At 62.8% G+C, this 26,149-nt stretch overlaps 1 protein-coding gene across 5 annotated transcripts in view; it reads left to right on the top strand.

The window, feature by feature from the left end:
• Positions 1–3,235: 3,235 nt before the first annotated feature.
• SBNO2 (strawberry notch homolog 2) overlaps positions 3,236–26,149 on the top strand; it is a 47,451-nt gene continuing 24,537 nt past the window's right edge. For 2 of the 5 annotated variants that reach the window (XM_082381851.1, XM_082381854.1), the window contains exons 1-4: positions 6,864–7,003; positions 19,230–19,421; positions 23,726–23,799; positions 24,396–24,504. In XM_082381851.1, the coding sequence (XP_082237977.1) occupies positions 19,269–19,421; positions 23,726–23,799; positions 24,396–24,504 (336 nt within the window). In that variant the 5' untranslated portion in view covers positions 6,864–7,003; positions 19,230–19,268. Of the gene's footprint in view, positions 3,348–6,863; positions 7,004–11,458; positions 11,571–19,229; positions 19,422–23,725; positions 23,800–24,395; positions 24,505–26,149 lie in introns of those variants that run through there. The other 3 variants (XM_082381852.1, XM_082381853.1, XM_082381855.1) reach the window with 3 other exon arrangements.

Below are 26,149 nucleotides of genomic sequence, written 5' to 3' on the forward strand. Positions count from 1 at the left end.
GCTGTGACAGTTTCTTAGACTTTCCTTGTTTTTGATGACTGGACAGCTTTGGAAGGGGTTTGTCTGGTATTGTTCTCAGGGTTCGACCGGGGTGATGGGCTTGGGGAGGAAGACCATAGAGGGGAGGGGGCTTCTGATCCCATCACTTCAAGGGTCCATGCTGTCCACACCGATGATCACAGTCAGGGGCCACGGAACTTCTTGAGTGTGTTTGCAACTCGTTTTTTTGTTTTTTTGGAGGCTTACTGGGATTTGAATGCAACTTTAGTTTAGGATTTGATGATGACCTGGCTGTGACATCTATCACCCCTTTGATTGCCACAGTTGATTGCCTTTTGCTTCTTCTTTTTTTTTTATTTTGGTGAAATTCGCATGACATACAATGAACGATTTTTTAAAAATGTTTTTTATTTATTTATTTTATTTATTTATTTTTAGTTGCATTGAGTCCTCATTGATGGGCACGGGCTTTCTCTAGTTTCGGCGAGCAGGGGCTACTCTTCTTTGCAGTGCGCGGGCTTCTCATTGCAGTGGCTTCTCTTGCTGCGGAGCACAGGCTCTAGGCGCCTGGCCTTCAGTAGTTGTGGCACGCGGGCTCAGTAGTTGTGGCTTGTAGGCTCTAGGGTACAGGCTCAGTAGTTGCAGCACATGGGTTTAGTTGCTCTGTAGCATGTGGGATCTTCCCGGACCAGGGCTCAAACCCGTGTCCCCTGCATTGGCAGGCGGATTCTTAACCACTGCGCCACCAGGAAAGCCCCATGGACATGGGTTCGAGCCCTGGTCTGGGAAGATCCCACATGCCACGGAGCAACTAAGCCCGTGCACCGCAACTACTGAGCCTGCACTCTACAGCCCACGAATCACAACTACTGAGCCCTTGTGCCACAACTACTGAAGCCCGCGTACCTAGAGCCCGTGCTCCGAAACAAGAGAAGCCACCGCAATGAGAAACCTGCGCACTGCAACGAAGAGTAGCCCCTGCTCGCCCCAACTAGAGGAAAGCCCGCACGCAGCAATGAAAACCCAACACAGCCAAAAATAAATAAATAAAATTTTAAAAATAAATAAATAAAAAATAAAGTGTACAGGACAGTGGCTTTTAGCACATTCACCTTGTACAACCATCATCTCTCTCTAGTTTCAAAACATTGTCATCACCCCCTAAAAACATCAAGTGCCCAATAGCACTCACCCCCACCCCCCTCCCCAGCCCCTGACAACCAGGAACCCACTCTCTGTGTCTGTGGATTTGCCTGTTCTGGACGTTTCCCATCAATGGAATCACACCCTGTGTGTCCTTCTATGTCTGGCTTCTCTCACTGAGCATCGTATTCTCAAGATCCATCCGTACCGTAGTGAGTGTCAGTGCTTCACCCCTTTTCAGGGCTGAGTGATGTTCCCGTGTGTGGAGGGACACATCATGTGTATCCATTCATCAGCTGAAGTACATTGGGTTTGTTTCCATTTGTTGGCTGTTATGAATCGTGTTGCTGTGAATTTGTTTTTTTAAACAATTTTTACCATAAAGTCTCCAAGCTCATACTGGTTCATGACAAATTCTCACAAAAACCCTCCAAGGGAGGTACCATGATTTTTCCCATTTTATAGATGGGGAAACCGAAGCACGTAGAGATTAAGTAACCTGCCTGGGGTGACCCAGCCACTGGCAGAGCTGGATTTGAACCCAGGAAGTGTTAACCTCATGGTCTGCTGCTGGACCTCCACTCCATTCTGCTGGTCATTTTTGCAGCCCTGGGGACATGAGACAACCATCAGGGGAGGACAAACACCCCAGACCAGCTCCAATAGCCACCCCCAAATTCTCACCCACTGGAACTAGATTCCTGGCCTCACCCTGCAGATTCTGATGGGGACACCTGACCCAGGGCTGGGGAGTCGGGCTTCTCCCTCAACTTGGGGTATGCAGGGGGGTGGGATTCCACAAGGTTTTACAAATGCCCCCAATGCCCCTCAGGAGCCTGGCCGCTCATGTGCCACTGGGGCCTGGACGTGAGTCAGCTTGGCCCCAGCTGGTTTGGAATTTCCCGTGGGTCGGGGCAGATCCAAGGTGAAGGTTCAGGAAGTTCCAGCGCAGGTGACATCAGTGTGCAGGGCTGGCTGTAGTCTACACCCGAGAGGACGGGCCGGGGCAAGGAGAGGCTTGGTCCACCTGCTCAGATCCTCCTCTGGCCCTTGTGTTGCAGGGACTTGCCGGGAAAGGCCAGCATGGCCGTGCCCTGTGCTGCAGGGGTGTCCTGTTCCCTTGTGACCCAGGAGCATAACGGGTGTGCCCTGCTCTCTGTTCCATCCCTTGTGCCTGGCCCAGGATGATAAATGTTTAATGGATGAACGTGTGGCCACAAACTTGCGGTCAGCCTCGTCTCTGTCCCCTGCGGCAGCCCACCCACCTCCCTCCCGGGGCCCTCTCCCCCCCCTAGGCCCACCCTTGCCCTAGCTGCCTCTCTGCTGGTGCTCTAAATCCTCCCTATCTTCCTACTGCCCTGGGGATAAAGCCAAGCCGAGTTCCCCTCTGAAGTGGGGTTGGGGGTGAGGGCACATCCTGAGGGTCCTCACCCCTCCCCCAACCCCTCCCCAGCTCAGGCCTGGCTCACTGCTGGCCTTTGATAAAAAGAAATTCAAAGTTTGGCTCCTCCGGCTTTGGGACAGCAGCTCCACCTCCTCCAGCCTCCATGTTTCCACCAGATGAGCTTTGGAGAGGTGGCCCCTCTGTGCCCACCTCTCCAACATATGTGGCAGATGGAGTGACCTCCAGCCCCTCCCTGACCATACCACGCCATTGCTCCATAACCTTCAATAGCTCCCTAGTGTCTCCAGGATAAAGGCCTCGCCCTAGCTTTCCACACCCCCCACCATGCCACCTCTCCCTTCCCAGCCTCACTGCCTGTGTGTGTCCGACCCCCCCCCCCCACCCCCGCCGCACACACACATGTTCCTCTGGGCCTTTGCACGTGCCGGGCCCTCCCTCTAACAGTTCTACCCCTCTGGGCTTGGTGGGTGGACTGCTGATCTTCTTTCCCCTCCCACCTGCTCCCCAACCTCAGGGCCCAGCCCTGACCCAGCCTGGGGGGGGCGTTCCTAGTCAGGTGTCACATTTAACCCCTGCCGCCCTTGTGTCCCAGGCTCCGTGCAGAGGCGGGAAGGCCTGTCTGGGGCGGATCTCAAACCCGTTAGACAGGTTTGCTGTTCCCTGAAGTGGCTCTGGTTCAGAGGCAGCCCTGCCCGGGCCTGAGGATCCCGCTCTGGGCTCAGGCCAGGCAGGAGAGAGCCGTAGGGCCCTGGAACCTGCCAGCCGGCGCCACCTGAGGACACCTCGGGGCAAGTGGCAGGTGGGCCGGGTACAGGGAGGCGGCTGGGCTGGACGGAGTAGGCTCCAGGCGGGAGGGCTATTGAGAGCCGGAGATAGAGGTGGGGACAGCAACGGAGACAGACAGAAAGAGAGAGAGGGGGCAGAAAAGAAGGAAAGTGACCAGAGACAGAGGCCGGGGTGGGGGGGGCACAGACGTGGCTTGTGGGACCTTGCTGCCTCTGCCTCAGTTTCCTCTTCCGCACCCTGGGGGGGCCTGATTGGGACTTGAGAAGGAGAGAAAAGAAGGGAGTGGGAGAAGGGATGGGAAAAGAGGGGGAGGAGGGGGAGAGGGGAGGGGTGGGGTAGGTGGGAACCCAACCCACTGGGCAGGGGGGAAGTGGGTGTGGAAAGGAGAAGTGGTGAGGGACCCAGGCCCTGAGGAGCAGGAAGGGAGGAGGTGCTCCGTGGCCCGGGAACACCGGGGCTTTCCAGAACGTGGAGAAACAGGAAGTGGCTAGTCTCTGCCCCCGCTGGCTGGACGGGCCAGGCTGGGCCCACCTGCCCCGCCTCACCTGCCTGATCACCCGGGCTCCTCTTCCCTGGATGGGCCTAGCCCAGGAGTCTTTCCCAGGGAGGAAACAGAGGCTGGCGGGTGGGTGGGGGGATTTCTCCTAACTGAGGGTTAGCCCAAGAATCTCCTGACTCACAAGGAAGCCCCCAGGGATCTGACCTCTGTCAATCTGAAGTTTTCTGCTCTTTAAAATAATGACCCGCACAGTGAGCTTGTCTGTATGTTGATGCTAGCATCTCGCCCATTTAGCAGGCGGGAACACCAAGGCTCGGAGAGAGGGAGCTGCTCGCCCGGACCCCTCCTGGCTTGGCTCTTGGGCCCCATTTCTCTCTGTGGTCTCCCCATGTCGGGTCCCTTAATTTCACCGATAAAAACACAGGACTCCCAAACCAGTTAGATGTGAATTTCAGATACACGGAGGCTACTTCTTTAGTATAAGTATATCCCAAATATTGCCTGGGATATACTTGCACTAAAAAATTATTCTCCGTGTACCTGAAATTCACATTTAAGTGGGTGTCCTGCATTTTATGTGGCGACCCTACTTCCTCGAGCCTGGTCAAGGTGCCTGGGGGACAGTTAGGGGGCCCCTGCGTGGGGCGGGGGCAGAAGGAGGGCTTGAAGGGGAGGCTCTTTGACCTCAAACAGATCTTCACCAGACAGACCTGTGGCCTTCTGTGAGCCCTGTCCTCACCGGACGAGGAGCCTTGGGCATTTCTGACTATTGAATGTTCACTTAGGTGACCCTATGATCCAGATGTTCACCTGGAAATATTCATAATGGCTTAATACTAGGCACTGTTCATTTAGCTGTCTGAACAGCCTTGGAGATAGATACTATTATCCGTGGGAAACGGAGACACAGAGAGGTTAACTCACTTTTCAGGGGTCACACAGCACCCAGCCCAAAGCCATGCCTCGAGCTCCAGAGCTGCATCCCTTCTGCTCTCCCAGGCCTCCTCTTGCGATTCCCTGGAAATCCCCAAATCTGACTAATTCCCTAGACATCCCCAGACTTGGCAGTTTCCTCCATGCTGAGACGGCTGGACCCACCACGGCCTGAGCAAACTGCCCCCATTTCAGGCAGAGTTACCCATAGAGACCCTGTGTTTACCTGAGGTGGACGTGGTGGAGGTCAAGTCCACGCCCCCCCGCAGCTCGCTCCCTGACCTGGGCCAGCTGCAAAACAGTTCTGTGCCTCGGTTTCCCCACCAGCAAAACGTAGGTAACACCGGTCCTGACCCCAGAGGGCCGCAGTGGGAACAGGGCCAGCTTTGGGGGCGTGTGACTCAGGACCTCGCCCAGGCCTGGCGCTGGGGCGGTGGGGGTGGCGCTGTGCTCAATTGAATGCTCTGCGGTCTCCGAGTTCTTAATGCTTTTTGAACAAGGGGTCCTGCGTTTCACGTTTCACTGGGCCCCGCAAATGGTGTGGCTGGTGCTGTGTGAGCGGAAACGGGAAAATGCCACCAGATACTCTGTAAATTAGTTTATTCACCCTTTCGAAGCTTAAGTCTGTTGCTCAATTTGATTTCTTCTCATTAGCTGTAAAAAGTAGTTCCAAAGTCAAGGTTATAACCCAATTGCCAAAAACTACGCATGTCAAAGTGAAGCTCGCTCTGGATAAATCACTTCTCTCTGGGTCTCAGTTTCCCCATCTCCTCCCTTGTGCTTGTGGGTTTGGGTATAGGGGGTCCTTGGCCTGAATTTTTTAGGGCAAACAGATTTTAAACAGACCAGGCCTTTGAACAGCTTATAATTTGCCCTTCTTGGGACTTCCCTGGTGGTCCAGTGGTTAAGACTCGTGCTTCCAATACGGCGGGTGCGGGTTTGACCCCTGGTTGGGGAACTAAGATCCCACATGCTGCACGGTGCGGCCAAAATAATAATAATTTCCTAAGTTTAGCTGCCTGGCAAACTCCTACTTGAACTTCAAAGCCCCAGCTTCAACACCCCCTCAACCCCTCCTTCCATGATGCCCTAGGCAGACACTGTACTCCTCCCTGGGCTCTAGGCCTGACCTTGCAGATGGAAGTGTCTGGTCCTGGCCCTATTTCCCCTAGACTGGGGGCTTCCTGAGGGCAGGGATGAGAACTGAGTCCTCTTTGGGGCCCCGGATTTGTCTCCAGGCACGTAGCAGCATCCATAAGAATTCACTGAATAGACAAGCAAGTGGAGAGGTGATCTCTAAATTCAAGGGGTACAGGAGGCCTCTGGCTGGTGGTGAGGTGGGTCCAGGGATATGGTGGCATCTTCATTCCTGCACACCCTGTTGGGGAGGGGGTGGTGCCTCCTGCCCTGGCTCTGCCTGAACCGCCAGGCCCACCCTGTGGTGGGCCCAGTGGGCTCTAGTCGCAGGAACACAGCTTGTCTGTGCCAGGGCTGAGTCCCACCCTGTTCCTGGCAGTAAGGCAAATGCCAGCATCATCTGCATCAGGCCCCTAGAAGCCCTAACGGGGAGGGGGCCAGGAGGGGAGCCACCCAGACCCCGTGGCCCTGCCTGAGAGGATCCTGCTTTTTCTCCTGGTGGCCCCTGGGGCTTATCAGAACCCTTGTGTCAGGCTCCCCGTTGGGGTGGGGGGTGGTCCCAGGACTCCTATTCTGGGGTGGAGACAGATTCGTGAGCAGACTACTTTCGGTGGGGAGGCAATAGAGGGAGGGAGCATGACTGGGGGACCCAGGACCCTTGCAGATGGTTTTGAGGCCAAGATCTGGGTTGTCCAAGAGCCCCAGTGGCTGACAGGTCAGGGTCGGAGTGCACCAGGGGAGGGCACAGCCATGCAAAGGCCTGCAGGTGGGGGTGATTCCTCATGCTGCAGAGGAGGAAACTGAGGCTCGCGAGGGTAGCCAGCAACAGTCAGGGCGGGATTCGAATCCAGGACCCATGGAGTCCGAGCCTCTCCCTAAGGCGTAAGGGCCTCAAGGGGCTCAGGGGCCGCCGAGAGATGGCCCCGCCCACGACCCCGCCCACGACCCCCCGCCCACCAGAGGCTCCGCCCCACGGCATGACCGGAAGTGCGCGGGGCCCCCAAGATGGCGCCCGAAACCCGGAAGTGAGCGCGGCCGCGGCGAAGCTCGGAGAAACGGAGGCGCCGCGGGCTCCGCGCCCGGCCGGACCCGGGTCCGAGGTGAGGCGCGCCCGGCCCCACCCCCTGGCCCGTCCTCGCCGCCCCCGCCCGGCTGAGCCGCGCTCCCTGGCCTGCGCGGGCCCTGGCACCCCGCGGCCGCCCGCGCCCCGGGCCGGGGGTTCCGGAGTTCCGGGGTTCCGGGGCAGCGGGCGCGGGGAGCGCGGCGGCGTGTCCCCGCCCTCCTGGGCGACCCCCGACCACGTCCTCCGCCGCGATCCTGCGACCGCGTCGTCCGCCGTGAACTCTCTCTAACCCCGTCCTCCTCGGCGACCCTCGACCTTGCGCTGCTCCGTGACCCCCGCCCGACACTCGCCTTGGCGTAAACCCTGAACCCAGGCGACTCCCCAGCCTTTTCCTCTCGCCCTCCTCGGCGATTCCCTGACCCCTCCCGTCTTGGTGATCCCCGGACTTTACTTTGGTGACCCTTGACCCCGTACTTCTCTGTGACTCTCCTGCAGTTGGTGACCCCCTCCTGACTGCTCCTCCGTCATTCCCCGACCCCTCTCTGCTTGTGACTCTCCAGCTCCATTACCTTAGCCCCTCCTTTTCTGGGTGACCCCTGACCCCAGGCTGCTTGCAGATTTCTGCCCTTCCTCCTCAGTGTCCCCTCTCCCAGGACCCCTCCTGTCCTGGCTTCTCCACCCTGGGGCTGTTGTTCCCTGTGTTTCCACGGGTGGGATCCTGTGGCCTTGGGATGGGGGCCTTGCTGGTATTAGCTGAGCTGGCAGAGCATGTTGGGTGGGAGTGTCTCCCGGAGCTGGCACTGGAAACGGCCCCCAAGGATGTGCTGGGGGAGGTGGTGGGCAGAGGGCTGCCGGGACTTGAAGTGGGTGGAGGAGCAGCCTGTGACGGTGGATGGGGAAAGGAGGCCCCTTCCCAGCACCCCAGCGCTGGCCGGGAGGGGCCGGGGCAGGGGAGCAGAGGCGTGTACAGCCAGGCAGGAGTGTCTCATAGCATCGTGTTGTTAACGTCCTGGAAAAGGAAAAAGAACCGAGCGTGTGAAGTGTGTCTGCCCCCCTCGGCTTCTGCTTCCCGGAATGCGCCTTGGTCCCGCCTGCCCTGGACATCCTTTCTGCCTGTCCACTGCCTGGCCCGGCCAGGTTTGGTGCCATCTGTTTGCACGCGGGGCAGGCCTGGACAAGGCCTGGGATGGAGCTTGCTGGCAGTCACGGGGTGGGGGTGGGGGGGTGCGGGTGAGTGTTCCACGTGTGGCGAGGGGGCTGGTGTCGGACGGACTTTAGGTGGGAACCTGCCTACCTGCTGCCGGGCCAGGTGATCCAGCCCTGAGCCCACCATGGTGGGTCTGTCCCCGTAGGAAAGGTTCAAGGGAACTGGGGCTGGTCCCCAGGGGCCGGAGAGCCCGGAGGGAAGAAAGGCCACCTGTCAGAGGCGTGAGACTCCAGACAAGTCAGTGGACGTGAGGCCCGCCCTTCCTCCAGGCTGGGCGGCCAGGGCTGGACCTGACCCTGCGTTTCCCGTCCCTGCCCTGGGCCCTGCATGCCTGGCTGTGCTGGGAGCTCTGCCCTTAGGGACCCTTGTGAACAGAGGAGAAGCCGTGGGCCCCTGTCCTTGGGGCTGAGACCTGGAGCTATTGGGCGGTCTGGAGAAGCCACCGCCAGCCCAGCTGCACCTTTTCTTCCAAGCGCCCTGGATTTTCCCAGGGGAGTCCCCAGAGATGGGTAGTGGCTGTTCAGGGCTGTCTGCTTGGACCCTGGGTGGGTGGGCTGGGGAAGGGTGGTCCCAGGACGCCCCAGGGCCGGGGAGATGCAGGCAGGCGCCTGACAGACCCTGGGGAGCCTGGAGAGTGTGAGACACCGTCCCCAGGGACAGCCAATGGGGACCCAGGGGAAGGCTCTCTGGGATTTTGGAGGGCTGGAGGGCCCTTTGTTTAACTCTGTGAGATGTCTGCTCACACCTGCCTGGAGCCGGACCCACCCTGTGTGTGTGTGTGTGTGTGTGTGCGCTTGCGCGCGCGTGTGCACGCATTGGGGGAGATGTTTACGCTTTGGCGGCGGGGTGGTGGGCCCTGGGGCCCAGATGAGGGGCCTGATTTCCAGGGGAGCCTCGCGGCAGAGCACAGAAGAAGCAGTTAGCTTTGAAGTCCAGGCGGGGTGGCCCTCAGGTGTGCAGCCCAGGGCCAGCGCTCTCCGGCTGCCTGACCACCTCGACCTGGGTGGGGTGGGGGAACGGAGGCTGGCCCCCATTGGGAACATGACCAGCCCAGCTGGCCCAGCTTGGTTCTAGCAAAGGCTCAGACACCCCTCCAGCAGGGGCCGGGCCGGAAACGCTGACCCAGCACAGGGCTCTGGCCACGTGAGCGAGCCAGGCTGGGAATAAAGAGGCAACTGTGCCCAGTCCCCAGAGGCCGCCTCCCTCCCAGGACGGCCTCCACCCGTGAGGCTTTTACAGAGGCTGCCGGGGGCGGGGATCTGCTTTTTCTCCGTGCGGGGGGGAGGGGGGGGTCTTGTCATCAAAAAGTGGAGGCATCTGGAGGCTGACACACAGAGTGGGGAGACAGGCCCCCAGGGCGTCAGCACAGTTCCAGGGGGTGCGTGTCAGTGTGCGCATGTGCGAGTGCATGTGTGCAGATTCGTGTGCAGCAGTGCACGTACATGCCAGAGTGTGCACGCGTCATGCACACGTGTGCATGCGTGTTGCACTTGTGCATACATGTGAGAGTGAGTATGAGTGTGTGTGTGTGTGTGTGTGTGTGTGTCTTGCGTACGTGCGATCCGTCAGTGGGCAGGCTTGGAGCATCTCCAGCCACTTTTCCACAGCCAAGGGCCGTGTGGTCAGATGCGGGGAGGGCTGGTTACGGAAGGCTGCCTGGAGTAGCTGAGAGCGAGGTCACTCAGGCCCGGTCCAGGCCTGGCCAGCCCTGCTCACCCACCGTCTCCCCATCTGCCCAGCCTGGGTGCGGCCTGGTGTCCGTGGGCCCCCTCTCCCCTGAGTGGAACCCCAGTCCCTGTCCCTTGGAACTATCCTCTCCTCTGCTGCTGGCAGGTCAGTCCCACATGGGCGACCTGAGCTGGGCTGGGGAGGACAGCAAACTTCCTTAATCTTCCTGCCATGGTGACAGCCACCAGCGTCCTCCCTGGGAGGTGGGGCCGCCCTGCCCTCAGGCGGGTGACTCAGGTGAGGGCGATTTCTGAGGCTCTGGGCTTGCCAGCCCCCTGGGGTGGGGGGCAGAGCTAAGGCCTGTCGTTTATGTACAGCGACAGGGACTGACTTTGAGAACACGATGCTCAGTGAGAGAAGCCAGATAGAAGGACACACGGTGTGTGATTCCATTGATGGGAAACGTCCAGAACAGGCCAATCCAGAGAGACAGTGAGTGGGTTAGTGGTTGTCAGGGGCTGGGGAGGGGGTGGGGGTGACTGCTGATGGGAGTGAGGTTTCTTTTTGGGGCGACGGAATGTTCTGGAACTAGATGGAGGTGGTGGTTGCAGAAGTCTGTGGATGTACTAAAGGCCACTGAATTGTTCACTTTAAACTGGTGAAGCGTATGGCATGTGAATCGCGACTCCATAAAACAAAGAAGTGTTTAAAAAAAGAGAGATAGCAGGGCCTGGCTGAGCCCTCAGATGCCCGGTTCTGCGGCCTGGGGTGAGCGGGCGTCAGCTGGCCCAGAGCGTGGAGGTCTGTCTTCTCCCAGCCCCACAAGGAGGGCAGGGGAGGTGCCGTCTGCCCATCTTATGGTGGGTGAACGAGGCTCCCCTGGGAGCCCCCAAGCCCCAGCTCTGCCCTGACTGCCACCGGCAGGAAGCGGTCTTGCGGGTACGTGGGCTCCTGGTGCAGGGGTGCCTGGGCCGTGGTGGGAGGCCTGGGAGCCCCTCCCTGAAGCCCGGCCCTGTGGGAGGTGGCAGGCCGGGCTGGCCGTGCCCTGGCCCTCCTGTAGGTTCGCCTGATTGGCTGGGACACCCCCACGTTCACCCGTTAGGTGACTCGTCCCCTCCCGGGTCGGCTCAGCACTCCCCCCCCCCACTCCCGTGGAGCCCACGGGGCAGAAAGGGCATCCCCCGCACGGCAGGCAGGGACACCACCAGGGAAGGCATTGAACTTGGCCCCGCTGTGTGCCGGGGGCAGACGTGGGGGGCGGGAGTGGGGGCAGCGGTCACCCAGCGCCTCCCTGGGGTCCTCAGGCCACCCCTCCCTCCAGGCAGGCGACCGCCCCGCCTTCCCCGCTGGCCTCGCCCCGGGGCTGCGCCCTCTCCCTGCGGGCAGGTACCTCCCTCCGGGTTGGCCTCTGTCCCCATTGCAGCCAGGCCCCAAGTGAAACCGAAAGAGGCCTCGCCGGCCTCGCTGCCAGGTCCACAGCTGGCGCGGGAGCCGGGCCACATTCCGGAAGGCCGGCGCCTTTCCCGGGAGCCGGGGTGGGAGTTGCAGCCCCCGGGTCAGAGGCTGACACAGGAAGCGGGATGGAGGAGGACGGGAGGAGGGAGCGTCTTGGGGCCGCTGGCGCAGTGAGCCTGTATGGCTGTGACTCATCGCCGGATGGGGATGGGGTGAGAATCCCGCGTGGAGTTGGCCGGGAGGCGCCAGGAGCGGGTGTACCCCAGCACCTGAGGTACGGTGAGGAAAGGCTAGCGCAGGAGCTGGGACAGTGGTGAGGGGCAGGGCGAGCCTGAGTGATTGGCCTCTCCGCCCTCCGCCCTCAGCCCTCACCTCTCGCGGACGCAGCCCTGCAGCAGCCCTGCAGCGTTGGGGGGGCTCGGAGCTCAGCAGGGGCCGCCAGCAGAGCTGCTCAGTGTCTGCAAAGCTCTGCGTGGCCTGCACGGCTTGGGGGCGGGGCTCGGCCCTGGGAGCTGCACGGTGGGGGCGTGGGACCCTCCCCACCACCCACTCCCGGCCGGCCGGGGTGCCACAGGGCGTCGGGGCCCTCCTGGTGTTGCCTGGAGTATGTCCGCGGGCCGGGGCATTGGGGGGCAGTTCCGTGAGATTCAGGCCTTCCGGGAGGCTCAGCCACCGTCCTGGGCGCTGGGCTCAGGGTGAGTGAGCCTGCAGGTGGGCGTCGGGTGGCGCTCAGGAGGACCCTGGCCGGGGGGAGCTGGGTTGTAACTGGAGAGTCTGGCAGCTCTGCCCCCGGCACCGTGGGCACGAAGAGGAAGGCACCCCATGCTGGGACTGCACCCCAAAATCCAGACCTGCCACTCCCCTTGCACACCCAGCCCATCTGGAAGACCCGGGCCGCATCCCTGCGCAGAGGAGGCCCCGCAGCCCCTCTGTGGCCCTGAGGAGGCTCCCCGGGGGCCTCACCACCTCCAGCACCTGTGGGGTGGCACCATGCACAGGGTCAGGCCAGTCCCGGCCAGGCTGCCTGTTCACTCATGGGCTGTGTCCTAGCTGGGTTCAGGGGTCGGCTCAGTAACGGCCCCAGAGATGCCCCCGTCCTGGCCCCGGGACCTGCAGACGTGTCACCCCACACACAAAGGCACTTTGCTGGTGGGATTAAATTAGGAGCCCTGAGATGGGGAGGACCCTGGATTCCCCGGGGGGCCCAGTGTCATCACAAAGTCCTTATAAGCAGAGGACTTTCTCCATGGAGGCTGAAGGGGACTGAGTCGGAGCTCAAGGGGCCTCCATATGCTGCTGCTGAAGCCGGGCTGCAGCCCCACCCTGCCGACAGGATCAGCACCAAGCCGGGCCTCTGGAGACCCAGAGCCGAGGGCTGGCGAGCTCACCTGGACTTCTGACCTGCAGGCCTGGGAGAGGGCCTGAGTTTGTGGTTATTCATCTCGACAGGAGAAGCGAACGCAGGCTCCATCTGCTGTGATTTGGGGGCGGGTGCCCTTTGGCTTGGGCGAAGGTCTCTTAGGATGTTCTTGGCACCAGGCTGGACCTAAGGAGCCCAAGGAGGGTGCTGACGGGTCTGACCACTCACCTGGGACTAGTGCGACCCGGCTGTGGGCAGCACCAGCCACTGTCTCGCTCTGGACTCTCCGAGGAGCTGGGTAGAGAGACCTGGCGTGCCAGCTGGCCTGAGACACTCCTGTCATCAAGCAGCAAGTGACAGGGGGGACAGACCCTTCTCCCCACAGAACCTGGACAGACTGGGGCACATCAGTGTCAAAGGACTAGGAAGTCGGGCCTGCTGAGATTTGGCTTTAACATCCACTCAGGGGAAGAAGACCTGGGGGTCAGAGGAGACCACAAGCTCAGTGTGTCTAAAGCCTTTTATTTTATTTTAATTATTTTTTATTTTTGGTTGTGTTGGGTCTTCCGTTGCTGTGTGCGGGCTTTCTCTAGTTGCGGCTAGTGGGGGCTACTCTTCGTTGCGGTGCGCGGGCTCTAGGCGTGCGGGCTTCAGTAATTGTGGCTCGCGGGCTCTAGAGCGCAGGCTCAGTAGTTGCGGCGCATGGGCTTAGCTGCTCCGCGGCATGTGGGATCTTCCCAGACCAGGGATCGAACCCGTGTCCCCTGCATTGGCAGGTGGATTCCCAACCACTCTGCCACCAGGGAAGTCCTTCTAAAGCCTTTTAAAGAGCACGAGTAATCACAAGCCCTGAGCAGGCACTCCCCAGTGGAGGAAGCCCGCGTGAACACGCCCTGCCGCTGTGGGCAGCCGCTCCACACCTGTCCACGTGGACGTAGGTTGGAAGGTCCACCAGCAGCAAGGGTGGGCCAGTAGGCACCACAGCTGGAGCTCCATCCTGTGGGCTCTCCCCTGGTAAGGCTGGACCACACCTGGGAGTTGGGACCAGGGGTCGGGGCCCCAAGACCCAGGCTCGGTATCCCCAGCTGTGACTAAGGAAGCTCCTGGTCTTCAACCCCATTCCCCGCTGGGCCCTTGAGCAGATACAAAGGGCTGCGTGCCCGCAAGCTGTGCCCTCAGGGCTGGTGGGGGGCACTGACTGTCCTCCTGAGGGCTGTAAGGCACTGACAGGTCCTTATAGATTCGGGGCGGCCGCTCTGGGTGTGTGAGTTGCTTTGTGAAGCACCCGCCCTGCCGTGGGCCATCAGAGCACCCCAGGCCGGCTGTTCTGCGCCCACATGCGGATGGGTATGTGGGTGCGGACACAGCCAGTGCAGGTGACCCCGGGTTGGTGCCTCTGACACTCAGCCTGAGGGTCTCCTTTTCTGCATAAACATTCAGCAAATATCGCTCTGTCACCTGGGTCTGGGGTCGGTTCTGCATCCCAGGGTGCAGTTTCTCCTAATGGCTGGCCTTGCCCTCCTGGCCTCTGGTCCATCCGAGATGCGTGGGGGGAACCCTGACACCCGCCGCCTGCTTTGCTGGCCGGGGCCTGTCCTCAGGCATGTGCCTGCCCCCGTGGTGGCTCCTGGGGTAGCGGCACCATCCCTGGGTTGGCGTCCGGGGTCACCGTGCATGTGCCCCGTGGCCGGCGCCCATGTGGTCTGGCTCTGTTGTGGTCGCCCTCCCCCCAGGGCCTCTCCGTGCGGCCTGGTGTTGACTGTACCGGGCCGGGGCCGAGGCTCTGATGCTGCGGCCCCATGATGGGGGTGGGGGCCGGGGGGGGGGGGGCGTGGTCTGTGTCCAGTAGGCCAGGAGGTTTTGCAAGAGACTGCTTGTCACTTCAGCCACCCGCTGGCAGTGAAGTGTGGGAGCTGGGGGGCCTGCAGATCCTCCCCCCACTGACAGCAGAACTGGAAGTTGGACCCCTGGCCTTCTCCGCGGGCCCACCTCGTCCTCCTTGTCCCAGACAATGGGGCTCCCTGTCCCTCCCGGGCGTGTGCTCAGGGGCCGGGCCCTCCCCAGCTCTAGCATCCCAGGGCTGCTGCGTTCGCAGGCCTCCTGGGAACCCGTGGAGGTCCTGGGTCGCACGCTTGGTGCCAGCCTCGCCCTGGTCAGTGGTACGCCCAGCCCCGGGTGGCAGGAATTAGAGCCCAGTGTCAGGGTGGCTCCTTAGCTCTGCTGAATGAAGCGGCTGAAGGAAGCCTCCCCGTCCTGTCCTAGTGTCCGGGGGCGGCCGTAACAGCTGACCGCACACTTGGCTTAAACCACAGAGATTGTCCTCTCCCGGCTCTGGAGGCCAGCCGTCTGAGATCAAGGTGTGGCAGGGCTGTGCTCCCTCCAGAGGCTGGGGCGGGGGGCGGCTGCGGGGGGATCCTTCCCGCCTCTTCCAGCTCGTGGGGCTCCAGGTGTCCTGGGCCTGTGGCTGCATCACCCCGGCCTCGGCCTCTGTCTTCACGTGGCTTCTCCCTGTGTCTCTCTGTCCAAATTTCCCTCTTATAAAGGCACAGTCTTTGCGTTAGGGCCGCCCTACTGCAGTACAACCCCATCTTAATTGATTTCATCTGTGAAGACCCTATTTCTAAATGAGGGTCTATTCCCAGGTTCCTGGTGGACGTGAACCTGGGGGACACCAGTCTTTCCAGCATACGTCCTCTGTCCCACCCCCTCCCTCCTGCACACTGGGCCCTGTCCGCCAAATCCCCGTACCCCCATCGCTCACCAGCTGGCCCTGTGTCCCCACGCGTCCCACCCGAGTACCTGGCCTGGTCAGTTGGTGGGGAGGCCCCTGAGGCTCCCCTTGGGACCCTCCCCCACCACTCCCCCTCCCTTTCCGGCCTGTCTATGGAGGTGACTGTCCAGGGGCACGTGCCCTCCTGGGGGTCCTGACATAGCCGAGTGGTGCCAGCCAGCCCAGGTGGGACCTCAGTGCGTGGCCGGTGCCCCCAGGACAGGGCCCCATCCCCTTGCCCAAGCATCCCTGTCCCTCTGTCCCTCCGACTTCAGCACGGAGCCTCTCCGGGCGCCCCCACTGGGGACTGACCCCAGGCTGGCTCTGACCAGCAGGGCGAGGAGGGAGCTCCCCACCCCGGCCCTCCCCCAGATACCCCGGTCAGCCCAGTCGGGGCCCAGCCAGGCCTCCCGATTCCACCAGGGCCTCTGTCCCCGCGAGCCCCCCACTCTGCCCCCCCGTCCCAGGATCCCAGGGCCATTGCTCAGAGCCCAGTGGAGGGGTGGCCAGAGGGGCTGCCGTCCCGTGGCCTGGAGGAGGCCGGCAGGTCCCTGATGCCTGGAGACGCGGTTCTTGGGGGGCCGGATAACAAGTGGCCAGTGGGGCCCAGGCACCACCCGGCAGGGGGTCCGGGCGGCCGGTTCTGAGGGTGCTTGGGGGGCTGAGCCAGTAGCACGCATCGTGGGGTGAGACCCAGCGGCCTGCCCTGGGGACACCGGCCCCGCAGCGAGGTCCGGCCGGGGTGACGGGGTGAAGTGGGCTCAGCCAAGAGGCAGGGGTGGCCGTGGTCACCCACCAGCTGGGCGCACCCCGGGGGTCCGGCTGTCCCAGATCTCGCCTCTTCCCACGTTCCGCCCCCCCCACCCCCCCCATCGTCTGGTCTGGGCTACCAATTCTTTGATCTTTCTCTTTTACAATGACTCATTCGAAACCTGATCTCAAAAGGAAATCCTGCAACTCAAAGCTGGGTGAAGCGTGGGCCCCTCCCCGAGAGCACCTTGTGGGCACCCACGCGGCACGTGTCATGGGGCTCACGTCTAAAAATACACTCTGACCCGGCCTCCTTCAGTCCCAAGGCCCCACCTGGTGGGGTCGATCCTGGGCGGCTGGAAGCCCCCCAGGGACGTGGCGAGGTCACCCTCCGCAGCTCTGGGGCTGGCGACAGGGTCCTGAGCCCGGGGCGGGGCGGGGCTGGGTGGGGCTGCTCAGCAGAGGTCGGAAAGTGAGGGGATGGGTGTTTGAGGGCGGCTGCCCCAGTGCCAGCACTGAGGGGACGGGCGAGCAGGAGGCCAAGACTGTGGAGGTGGGGGCGGGGAGATGACCTTGGGCCTGGGCGTCGAAGGACAGGGACACCATAGGGGTGGCCCTGGGGGCATGGGGATGGCGGTGGGCCCAGTGTCGACCCCTCCCCAGCCCCCGACAACTGCTCTCTGTCTGTGGATCTGCCTGTTCCGGACGTTTCCCATCAATGGAATCACACACTGTGTGTCCTCCTGCGTCTGGCTTCTCTCACTGAGCATCGTGTCCTCAGGGTCTGTCCACGTTGTAGCGAGTGTCGGGGCTTCACCCCTCTGCGTGGCTGCGTGATGCTCCCGTGTGTGGAGGGACCACGTGTTTATCCATCATCCGCTGGTGGGCACTCGGGCTGTGTCCACCTTTTGGCTGCCGTGGTGACTGTTTAACCGTGCGAGGAGCTGCCGACCACCAGGCGGCACCACGTTCACTCTCACCCGCCGCGTCCCCCCTGCCCCATCCCGGATAATGGTGCCCAGCAGACACCTTGACTCGCAACCACGTCGCTCCCCTCCCCACACCCCCCTCCGGGTCCTGGTCTGAACCCCCTGCTTGGCGGGGTCCCCAAGGCATGCCCCCCGCCCTGTGTCCTTGAGAGGACAGGACGTACAGGCTCCGTTACAGGAACTCCCACCCAGTCATGGAGCCCTCGCTGCGGGGACAGACCTCTTTTGCTGGGGGAACGTGATGCCCTGGATGGCAGGTGACGGCGTGGGGCCTCAGCCTGCTGGGGCTGCCACTCAGGACAGGGGCCACGGGGGCCACGCAGGCCTGGCCTGCTGCCGGTGGGGGTTCCTCGGGCACAGCGCACCCTGGGGACGGCCCGGGGTCCCCCTCCCATGCTTTTCGGCCGTGGGCTCTGGATGGTGCTTCCCAAGAAAGCAGCCCTGCCCTCCGCAGCCGCAGAGCCCGGAAGTGCCCGCGAGTGGGCCGGGGTCGGCCGTGCTCGGGGTGTGGCTGCCGAGAGAGGGACGCTGTGGCAGCAGGGGTGTCAGTGGGGTTAGTGGGGGTCTCAGGCAGAGACACATCCCCTGCAGTTGCTGCAGACAAGGGACCCCAGGGACACAGCGAGCCGGCCCGCCTTCCGTCCCAGGTGGATCCGCTGAGGGGTCCCACGAATCGAGGAGCTTCCCGGGGCCTCCGCGGAGGCAGCGGTCACTGGCGTGGCTCGCGATCGCGGAGGCTCTGGGCTCCACTGAGCGCCAGATGAGCGCTGTGCTCATACCCGAGCAGCCCATCCTCCCGATGACCAAACCGAAGCTCAGAGGAGCTCAGGCGCCCCGAGTTGTGGGAGGTTCTCCGACCCTTAGACGCGGAGCTGGGCTTTGACCGTCCGCCCAACCAAGACCGTGGGTCCCAGAGCAGCCTCGCATTCCTCCTCCTCCCGCCAGGTCCGGCCTGCAGGAGGCTGGGGGCCGTGGCACTGGAGGCCGGCCAGCAGCCGGAGCCCAAGGCCTGAGCAGAGCGGGGCGGCCCGGCCCCCGCTGCCTTCCTGAACGGCTGGACGCAGCTGTGGGCTGTGGCCCGGCCCCCGGGCCCCTTTCCCTCTGGGCCGCAGGGCGAGGCGCGCACGGGCGGCCCAGCCCGTGCAGGCGGCCCTCCCCGCCCCCACGGGATTGCACAAGCTGCCCGTGTGCGGCAGTGATTACTGGAAGTCCTGAGGATTTCTTCACTCAGGGCTTGGCCGGGAGCGCCAGCCGCCTCCCCTTCCTGCCTCCCTGGGTGATTAACGTCCTGGGGCTGCTCCCCGAGGCGTGCTCCGCCAGCCTGGGGTCCCTGCTATCCGTGGCGGGCGATGGGGCCTGGGGGACCGGGGTCCCAGGCCACAGGCGGGTGCGAATGGGGGGGATCGCGTGGGGCTAGGTTGGCCCCTGCAGCTTTTCCCGGCTGGCTGTCTGCCCTCCTTCTCAGTGGGGACCCTGTGCGACCTTAGCCCCATCCGGGTCTGGGGGCTCTTCCCCACTCAGCTTGGCCCCAACCACCCGGAGACCCTCGGCAAGCCTGACCTGGTGGCAGAGGTATGGGGCTGCCCGGCCCCGGTGGGCCCCCCAGCTCAGAGCTGCCCGCTGGCCGGGCTTCCTCTTTGCCAGACATGCTAGGCACAGAGAGCCGTGGGTGCGCCCCCCCACGGCTCATGCTGGGCTCCCAGGGCTCGAGGCCCACTTTGTGGGTGGAGGGAGCAGCCCCCGGCCAACATTATTCAGGGGCCTGAGAACGAGGGCGGAAGAGCGGCGGGGCCTGGCCACCCAGAAGGGGCTGCCCTCACCCTGGAGGTCCCAGCCCGTGTCCCCAGGAGGGGGTGGCCAGACAGCAGGAGGGCCACCCCGGCAGCGGTGCTGGGAGCGTCAGCTTGCCCCCTGCATGGATGGGGCAGTCGGAGGGGCTGGGGGGACATCTGAGGGGTCCCCTGGGGGTCCCGCCACCCCTTAGCCTGCTGGCCCTGTCCCTGGAGGGCGCCCTCCCCTGTCGGGATCAGAGGGCAACCTCAGGACATGCACGTCTTTCCCCAGGTCATGATGCCGCCACCACGGAGCAAGAAGCCCAGATAGATGCCCCTGCGGCCCGGCTCGTGGAGCCCCCCGATGCTGGCAGTGGGGCCCACCATGGACGGGGAGTTCCCTCCGCATGAGCCTCCGCCAGCCGGCAGCGTCCTGTACAGCCCGCCGCCCCTGCAGACCCCCCTGTGCGGGCCCAGCGTCCAGGTGAGCCCCAGCCCTCGGGGTCTCCTCCCGGCCCCTCGGCTCCTCCCTGGTGCCTCAAGCCCATATCCCAGCCCCCAGGTTTGCAGGCAGGACCCTCGGGGGGCTCCCGTCGCCCCCGAGTCCCTCACGTGTTAGCCGTGAGGTTTCTCCTGCCAAGGCCTCGGCTGGCCCTCGGGGGACGCTTGGCCCAGGCGGCTGCCCTCACCTGCGGGACATCGAGGGCTTGGACCGCTGCGGCAGGTCACACTCGTCCGCTCTGCTTCATCGCTTCTTTCTTCTTACTTTATGAGACTTTATTTCTTAAGCAGTTGTAGGTTTACAGGAAAATGGCACAGCAAGTTCCTGTACACCTCTCCCCTCCCCACTCCCCCACTGTTAACATCTCACACTCGTGGGTGTGCCGTGTTCCAAACTGGGAGCCGGTGCTGACCCAGCATCCTTACCTAAGGGCCACAGTGACATTCGGTTCACTCTTGGTGTTGGATGTTCTGTGGGTTTTGACAGATGTCAGATGACCCGCATCCACCATTACGGTGTCACACAGCGTAGTTTCACTGCCCTAAAACCCCTCTGGTCCCCACCTGTCCATCCCTCCTCCCCCCAAGCCCCGCATTGCTGATCCTAACCCCGGCTCCAGAGACCTGCCTTTTCCAGAATGTCCCAGAGTTGGAATCACAGTGTGTAGCCTTTTCAGATCTGCTTCTTCTACTTAGCGATGTGTATTTAGGGTTCCTCCGAGACTTTTCCTGGCTTCATAGCCCATTTCTTTTTAGCACTAAACAACTTTCCATCGTCCGCATGTCCCACGGTTGCTTCCACCCACTGAGGGACAACTCGCTTGCTTCTGAGCTCTGATGGCTGCAATAAAAGTACCGCGAGTGGTAAAACGACCCTAGGGGCCGGGCCTCCTCATATCACAGAAGGTACAAGAGGCCTCGCGAAGAGAAGTGTCCAGAATCCTCCAGTGAGTCAGGCCTGGAGCCAAACGGGGGCTCTTTCCCTGCAGAAAAGAAAAGAAGCCGAGTTTCTCGGTGCGGAGACTTGAGCTGCCGGGTGGGGAGACCAGGTGGGGTGCGGGCGCCAGTGGGCCGCGTGGGCTGCGGCAGTGACGCGCACACCTGCACGGGGAGAGAGCGCGAGGATCCAGCTCGGGGTTGGGAGAAGCTGGGCCCTGGGCCTCGGGGCCCAAGTGGAGCTCCGGGTTGAGGGTCCAGAGCCGTCATGGGGCGTCCCAGGCCCCAGACTGTAGCATCAGACGGGGCTGGCAGGTGCGCGCAAACCCAGGACTCACTCTGTGCCCGGCTGTGCCCACAAGGCACCCTAACGGGGCAGAGCACGGTGCCAAGCCACATCGAGCAGGCCTTGCCAGTTGGCAGGGAGGGAGCAAAAGCGGGTCACAGCTGCAGACCTGCCCACAGCTTCCAAGCCTCGGCTGATGGCCAGAGCCTCCGGCCAGTGTCCCGGGCGCACGTGTGCCAGGCCAGCTGTGCCCACGGGGCCCCTGCCCTCCTCAGCCCCCGCCTCCCTCCAAGCCTCTGCCCGCCCGCTCCCGCCCTGAGGCTCTCGGATGCCCCGGTGGCATCCCACACGCGGCACAAAGTGTGCTCCTTCCTCGGGTGCTGTGTCGCCCTGTTTCGCAGGCTCGGAGCACGCGCTTGTCATTCTTATAACGCCTCAGGATTCCTCCTCCTCAGCATACCATCATTTGCCTAATTATTTTCCTGTTGTTGGGCCTTTGGGGTGACTCCAGTTTTTTCTGCCGCTATAAATAGCGCCACTGCGTTTTCCTCCCCCCTCCTGGATGAGTCCCTGGGGGTGTGTTTCTGGAATAGAATTCCTGGGTCAGAGCGAGCCCCGGCTCGGGCGGGTTTGCAGAGGATGGAGCTGTTCCACAGGGAATGGGCTCCTGCCACGTCCCGTGGTGGTGACCCAGGAAGCCAACTGAGGACCAGGACATGAGCTCTGTCTGGACAGCCCGTGTGGACCAGAGGGGCTCAGACACTGGAATTGGGGGAGGGATGTTTGGAACAAGATAGGGACCCTTTTACAAGGGAGGTGCCGCGTGGAGCCCGACCTTGGCTCCGAGCCCCACTGCGGGCAGTCAGAGCCAGCAGGGCAGGCTTCCCGGTGCCCTCCAGGGCTCAGGCTGTGCACAGAGCCTGTTCCTCTCGGGCCACCGAACGTGGGGGTTGCCCCTCAGGCCACACTGGGCCTGGCCCAAGAGTGACCAGAAGCCCGGGCAGCCCGTGTAGGCTGCAGGCATCAGTGTTGGCACCGTGCTCCTTACTTTTCCTCTCTTGTGTCCTGGCCGAACCAAGCTTGTAAGGAGGATCCCAGGGTGGAGCAGGCGGGGAGTGGAGCTGGCCCCAGGGCTGCCTGGCAGGGACATGCCCCCAGGACTGTCAGTGTCCCTAAGGTGGCCAGATTTAGCAAATAAAAATATAGAGTCTGGTGAAATTTAAGTTTCACATAAACACAAATAAAATTTTAGTACATGTGTGTCCGGTGAAATTTAAGTTTCACATAAACACAAATAAAATTTTAGTACATGTGTGTTCCACACAGTATTTACACTAAAAATTATCTTTTGTTTATCAGAAATTCCAATTCCTGTTTTTTATCTGGCAGCCCTATGTTATCTGCCGCCCTTTCTGCCCTAGCAGGAATATCATCTTCCTTCATCAGTTTGCACATGGCCTAGGAAGCTTCTGGCTAATCTCCCAGGGCCTGCTCCTTCCCAGAAGAGGGCCAGCCTCTGTCTCCAGGCAGGCTCTGATTGGCTAGCTGGGGAAGGGGCCCATCTTTGGACTAATCAGGTCCCACAGGCCTGCCCTCTGAAGGTGGAGTCACCCCTCTGGCTGCAAGTGTAAAATCCTGAGGAAGGCTCTGATTGGCTGGCCATGCTGTACCACCCCTGTGGGGTGGGCCTGGATGTCCTTGGTTGGCAGCCTTGCCAGAGCAACGTGCTGCGGGAGGAGGTTGGGGTGCTGGGTGGACAAAGTTATAAGGGACCCTCCCAGCCTGAGGCCTCAAACTCCTCAAGGACCTGGGGGTCCCCTGGTCTGGGAGCTCCACAGGGACTGCCCCAGGCCCAGTCTGGGTGCAGGTGGAGAAGGTTGGTGAGCAAGGGGCCCCTCGGCGCCCCCCTCCCTGGCTGCCCCCTTCTGGACCCAGACTAGAGCCTGGACTGGCCTCTAGTTTGGAGGCCAAGGGGCCTCTACCAGTCGATACCATCTCACCACACCTCCTTCATGCCTCTTCTCTGAGCTGGACCGTGGGGAAGCAGGCGGGGCCCTGTGGGCAGCCCAGGGCTGGGGGCACAGTAATGGAAAGTGGGTCTGGCAACCCCCTTGGCACAGAGGGGCGGTCCCGGCCCCCCAGCCTGGTTCTGGGCCGGTACTAGGTCATTGAGTCCCGAGGGGCGGACGTTGTGTGGCCAGGGCTGGCACAAGCGGGCACGGCAACTGCAGCCAGCGGGCCTCCCTGATGGAGTTTCACGTGGCCAGTGGCCCGTTTAGGACAGGGATGCAGCACCCCGATTCTACAGAGGGTGTGAGTGTCCACAGCCCTACCCCTCAAGCCAGTCCTGGCACATGCTTCCCCTGCTGACTTCAGGCTCACCTTGCAGCCACCCTCCCTCCCCCTGGTGTTTCCTAAAACAGGTTCCCCAGAACCCCTGCCTGTGCCTTACTCTTGGGCCACAGGGGCTTGGCCTCTGGGAGCTCTGAGAAGGCCGGGCTTCAGACCTGCCTGGAGGGGTTGGGCTGCGAGAGTCTGGCTGGGAAAGACCGTCCACGGTCCTGGTGGGAGCCCGTCACCCTGGCCTCAGCCCCCGCCCCTCTGAGAAGTCCCCTGCCCCTCTCCCCCACCCACCTGCTGGCAGGCTGCACGTCTCGCTCATGGGTGCTGGCCCAGGAGGGACTCTTGCTGTCTTGCTTTACACAGGGTCCCCTCCTCCACTTTCTAGAACGCAGGCGTCCAGCCTGGGCTCCCCAGGCCCTGCAGGGATTCTGGGGGCCCTGCCAGTCCAGAGTCGTGGCCACGCCCGCCATCCCCTCCCCAGCTGGTCCCCAGCGCTGCTTGTGTGCTGACCAAAGCCTTCCTCTTCACCACAGCCCTCTGGGTGGGTTCTTCTGTGCACACGGGGAAACCGAGGCGCCGGTGACCCAGCTGGGAAGCCCCTGGGTAGGCGGGCTCAGTGCTCCCCGGAGCCTGCCCCAGGGCAGTGCCGCGGGGCGGGGGGGGGGAGGGCCAGGGACCCTGCCCTCCTGTCCTCTCCCCTGACGCCCGCCACTCTGTCTCAGGATGCCATGCTGCATTACCCCTGGTGGAACAGCTTCTCGCCCACGCCATACCCAGCCTTCTCCAGCGAAAGCCAGTAAGTGCCCAGCCACACTGCGTCCTGCTGGGGGGGTCCCCCCCTCGCAGGGGCTTCGCTCTGCCTCCTCATCCCGCAGTCATGGGCTAAAGAAAACTAGAGCTCTCAGTCAGGAGGGCTGTGGGCCAGGCCCTGGCCGCATGGGGAGAGCTGAGACTGACCTGCTGTGGTCTGTCTAGCGAGAACTCTCCAGGGAAGAGGGCAGGGGTAGTGGGGACGAGGGGACCAGGAAGGGCTCTACTGTGGAGGGGACACCAGGTGGTGGTGAGAAACTTCAGGGGTGAAAGGAGCCGGGAGGGCAGCTTCCCCATGGAGGGCATCAGCAAGCTGGGTTTTGAAGGGTAAGTAGGAGTTTGCCAAGAGAGCACGCCTGGTACCAGGCCAAGGAACAGCCCATGCAAAGGGCACGGAAGCACACGTAGCCAGAGCCTCGAGGTTCTTCTGGGGCGCCGTGTCCAGAGACATGGGTGCGTGGGCCCCTCCTGAGTGGAGTTTCTGAGGCGCCGGAGTTGTTCCTGCCGGCCTGTCCTGTACCTGGGGTGGGCAGGCAGCGCCCCCGGCACGCCTGCTGGCTCAGCTTCCTTCTCCGCCTCCAGCCAGTTCATGAACTCCTCCTTCATTGTGGGCCAGCCCTGCATGGACACCAGCTATGGCCCTGCAGCCGCCACCCCCAGCTTCCCGCCAAAGAGCAGCGACTTTCCTCAGGTAGGAGACCTCGGCTGGGCCGTGCCCCACGTGGGGTGTCAGTGCTGGGGGACTGGGCTTGTTTGGGGGACGGGCTGGTGTGACTTCCCCGCAGCAGACGGGGGCTCCGGGTCGGAGGTCACGTAACCGAGGCTGGGGGCCCAGCTGCGCTCCTGCCCGTCTGCGGGTTATGGGGCCACATCTCGAGCGTCCGATTGCCTCGCCCAGACCTGTACTTGCTCCATTTGGGCGCCCTAGTGCCTTGGTGGGGTCCACGTTCCCGGCGCCCCCCCAAGGCCGGAGTGATGCCCAATCAGGTCGAAACAGCATAGTGAGCATTTATGTCCCCGAAACAGCAGCCGCTTGACGAACGTGAGCCCCTCGAGTTGGAGGAAAGGAGGACGTCTGACCTCGATCTTTTGGGGGACGCCAGGCAGCTCAGCCCCCAGGGAGTCAGGCGGACCCCGCCTTGCAGCCTTCTCCGAGGGGTTCACAAGTGGGTCCCACACCTCTGTCCCGCACAGCAGCCGTCGAGCCTGAGAGCCTCAGAGGGGGTTTGCGGGAAGGAGCCCAGCAATGTTGTGGGGTGACCCCGACCCGGGGGCAGGAAGTGGGGGCAACGGGGGCCGAGTGGCGCCGGGCTTCCCTTGGGAAGCTGAAACCCTCAGCGGCGTCTGTGCTGGCCTCTGTGTCTGGGCTGCCTCGGCGCTCAGTTTGGGAAGCATGCAGGTGGGCCCGCCAGGGAGTGGGGTGTCAGGCGCTCAGCTCCCCTGAGCCTCAGTTTCCTTCAGTAAAGTGGGGGCTCATGGGCCCCACCAGGTGACAGGCCGAGGGAGGCCACGGCACACACGGGCCGGTGCAGACCTGCTGGACTCACTTGGACCAAGGCCAGGGCCATTCAGACCAGCCCACACTCACCGGGGCAGCAGCAGGACCGGGCAGAGAACCGGACCGAGGGGTGTGTGCTGCGGTGACAGCGTCCCCCCAAATCCAGACCCTCCCGAGACCTCATGACAAGACCCTACTTGGCCGTCAGGTCTTTGCGGTGTGATTAGGTAGACGGAGCTGAGGTCCTCCCAGTTAGGGTGGCCCTAAACCCGCTGGGGGTCCCTGTGGAGACACAGCCGCGGGGGCCGGGGTGGGGGGTAGGCACGTGGCCAGGGAGGTGGAGCCCAGGTGCTGGGGAGGTGGGGGACCCCAGAGCCTGGGGGGCACAGCCCCGCCACACCGTACCCTGGACGTCTGCCCTGAGCTGCCCTGTCAGTGACCCTTTGTGGCCACCCAGGAAGCGACACGGCTGGGCCTCGTGGCGACGGGAGCAGAGCCTGCCCCTCGGGAGCCCCAAGTCCCCCAGGGTGAGGGCGAGGGCCGGGGGGCAGGGACAGCAGGCCTGTGGTCGCAGCCTCCCTGCCTCTACAGAGGTATACGCAGTTTTCTCTGCCCGCCGCTGGCCCGTGAGGAGACCCTTGGCCTCCAGGAGAGGAAGGGCCAGTGGGTTCAGCATCCAGGGCACCCGGCCGACGGCCCAGGACCCTCTCCCCGCCCACCGCGGCCCCACGTCTCTGGCTCGGCCGCGGGCTGGCGGCTGACAGGCCTCCTGTCCACCGTGTCCTGGGCACGGCTCCGCGTCCAGACTTGCTCCCCCGCTGGGGCGTCCCTGCTGGGT

The sequence above is a fragment of the Balaenoptera borealis genome (genome assembly GCF_965194805.1).
Source record: "Balaenoptera borealis genome assembly, chromosome: 2".
In the NCBI taxonomy this organism is placed as follows: Eukaryota; Metazoa; Chordata; class Mammalia; order Artiodactyla; family Balaenopteridae; genus Balaenoptera; species Balaenoptera borealis.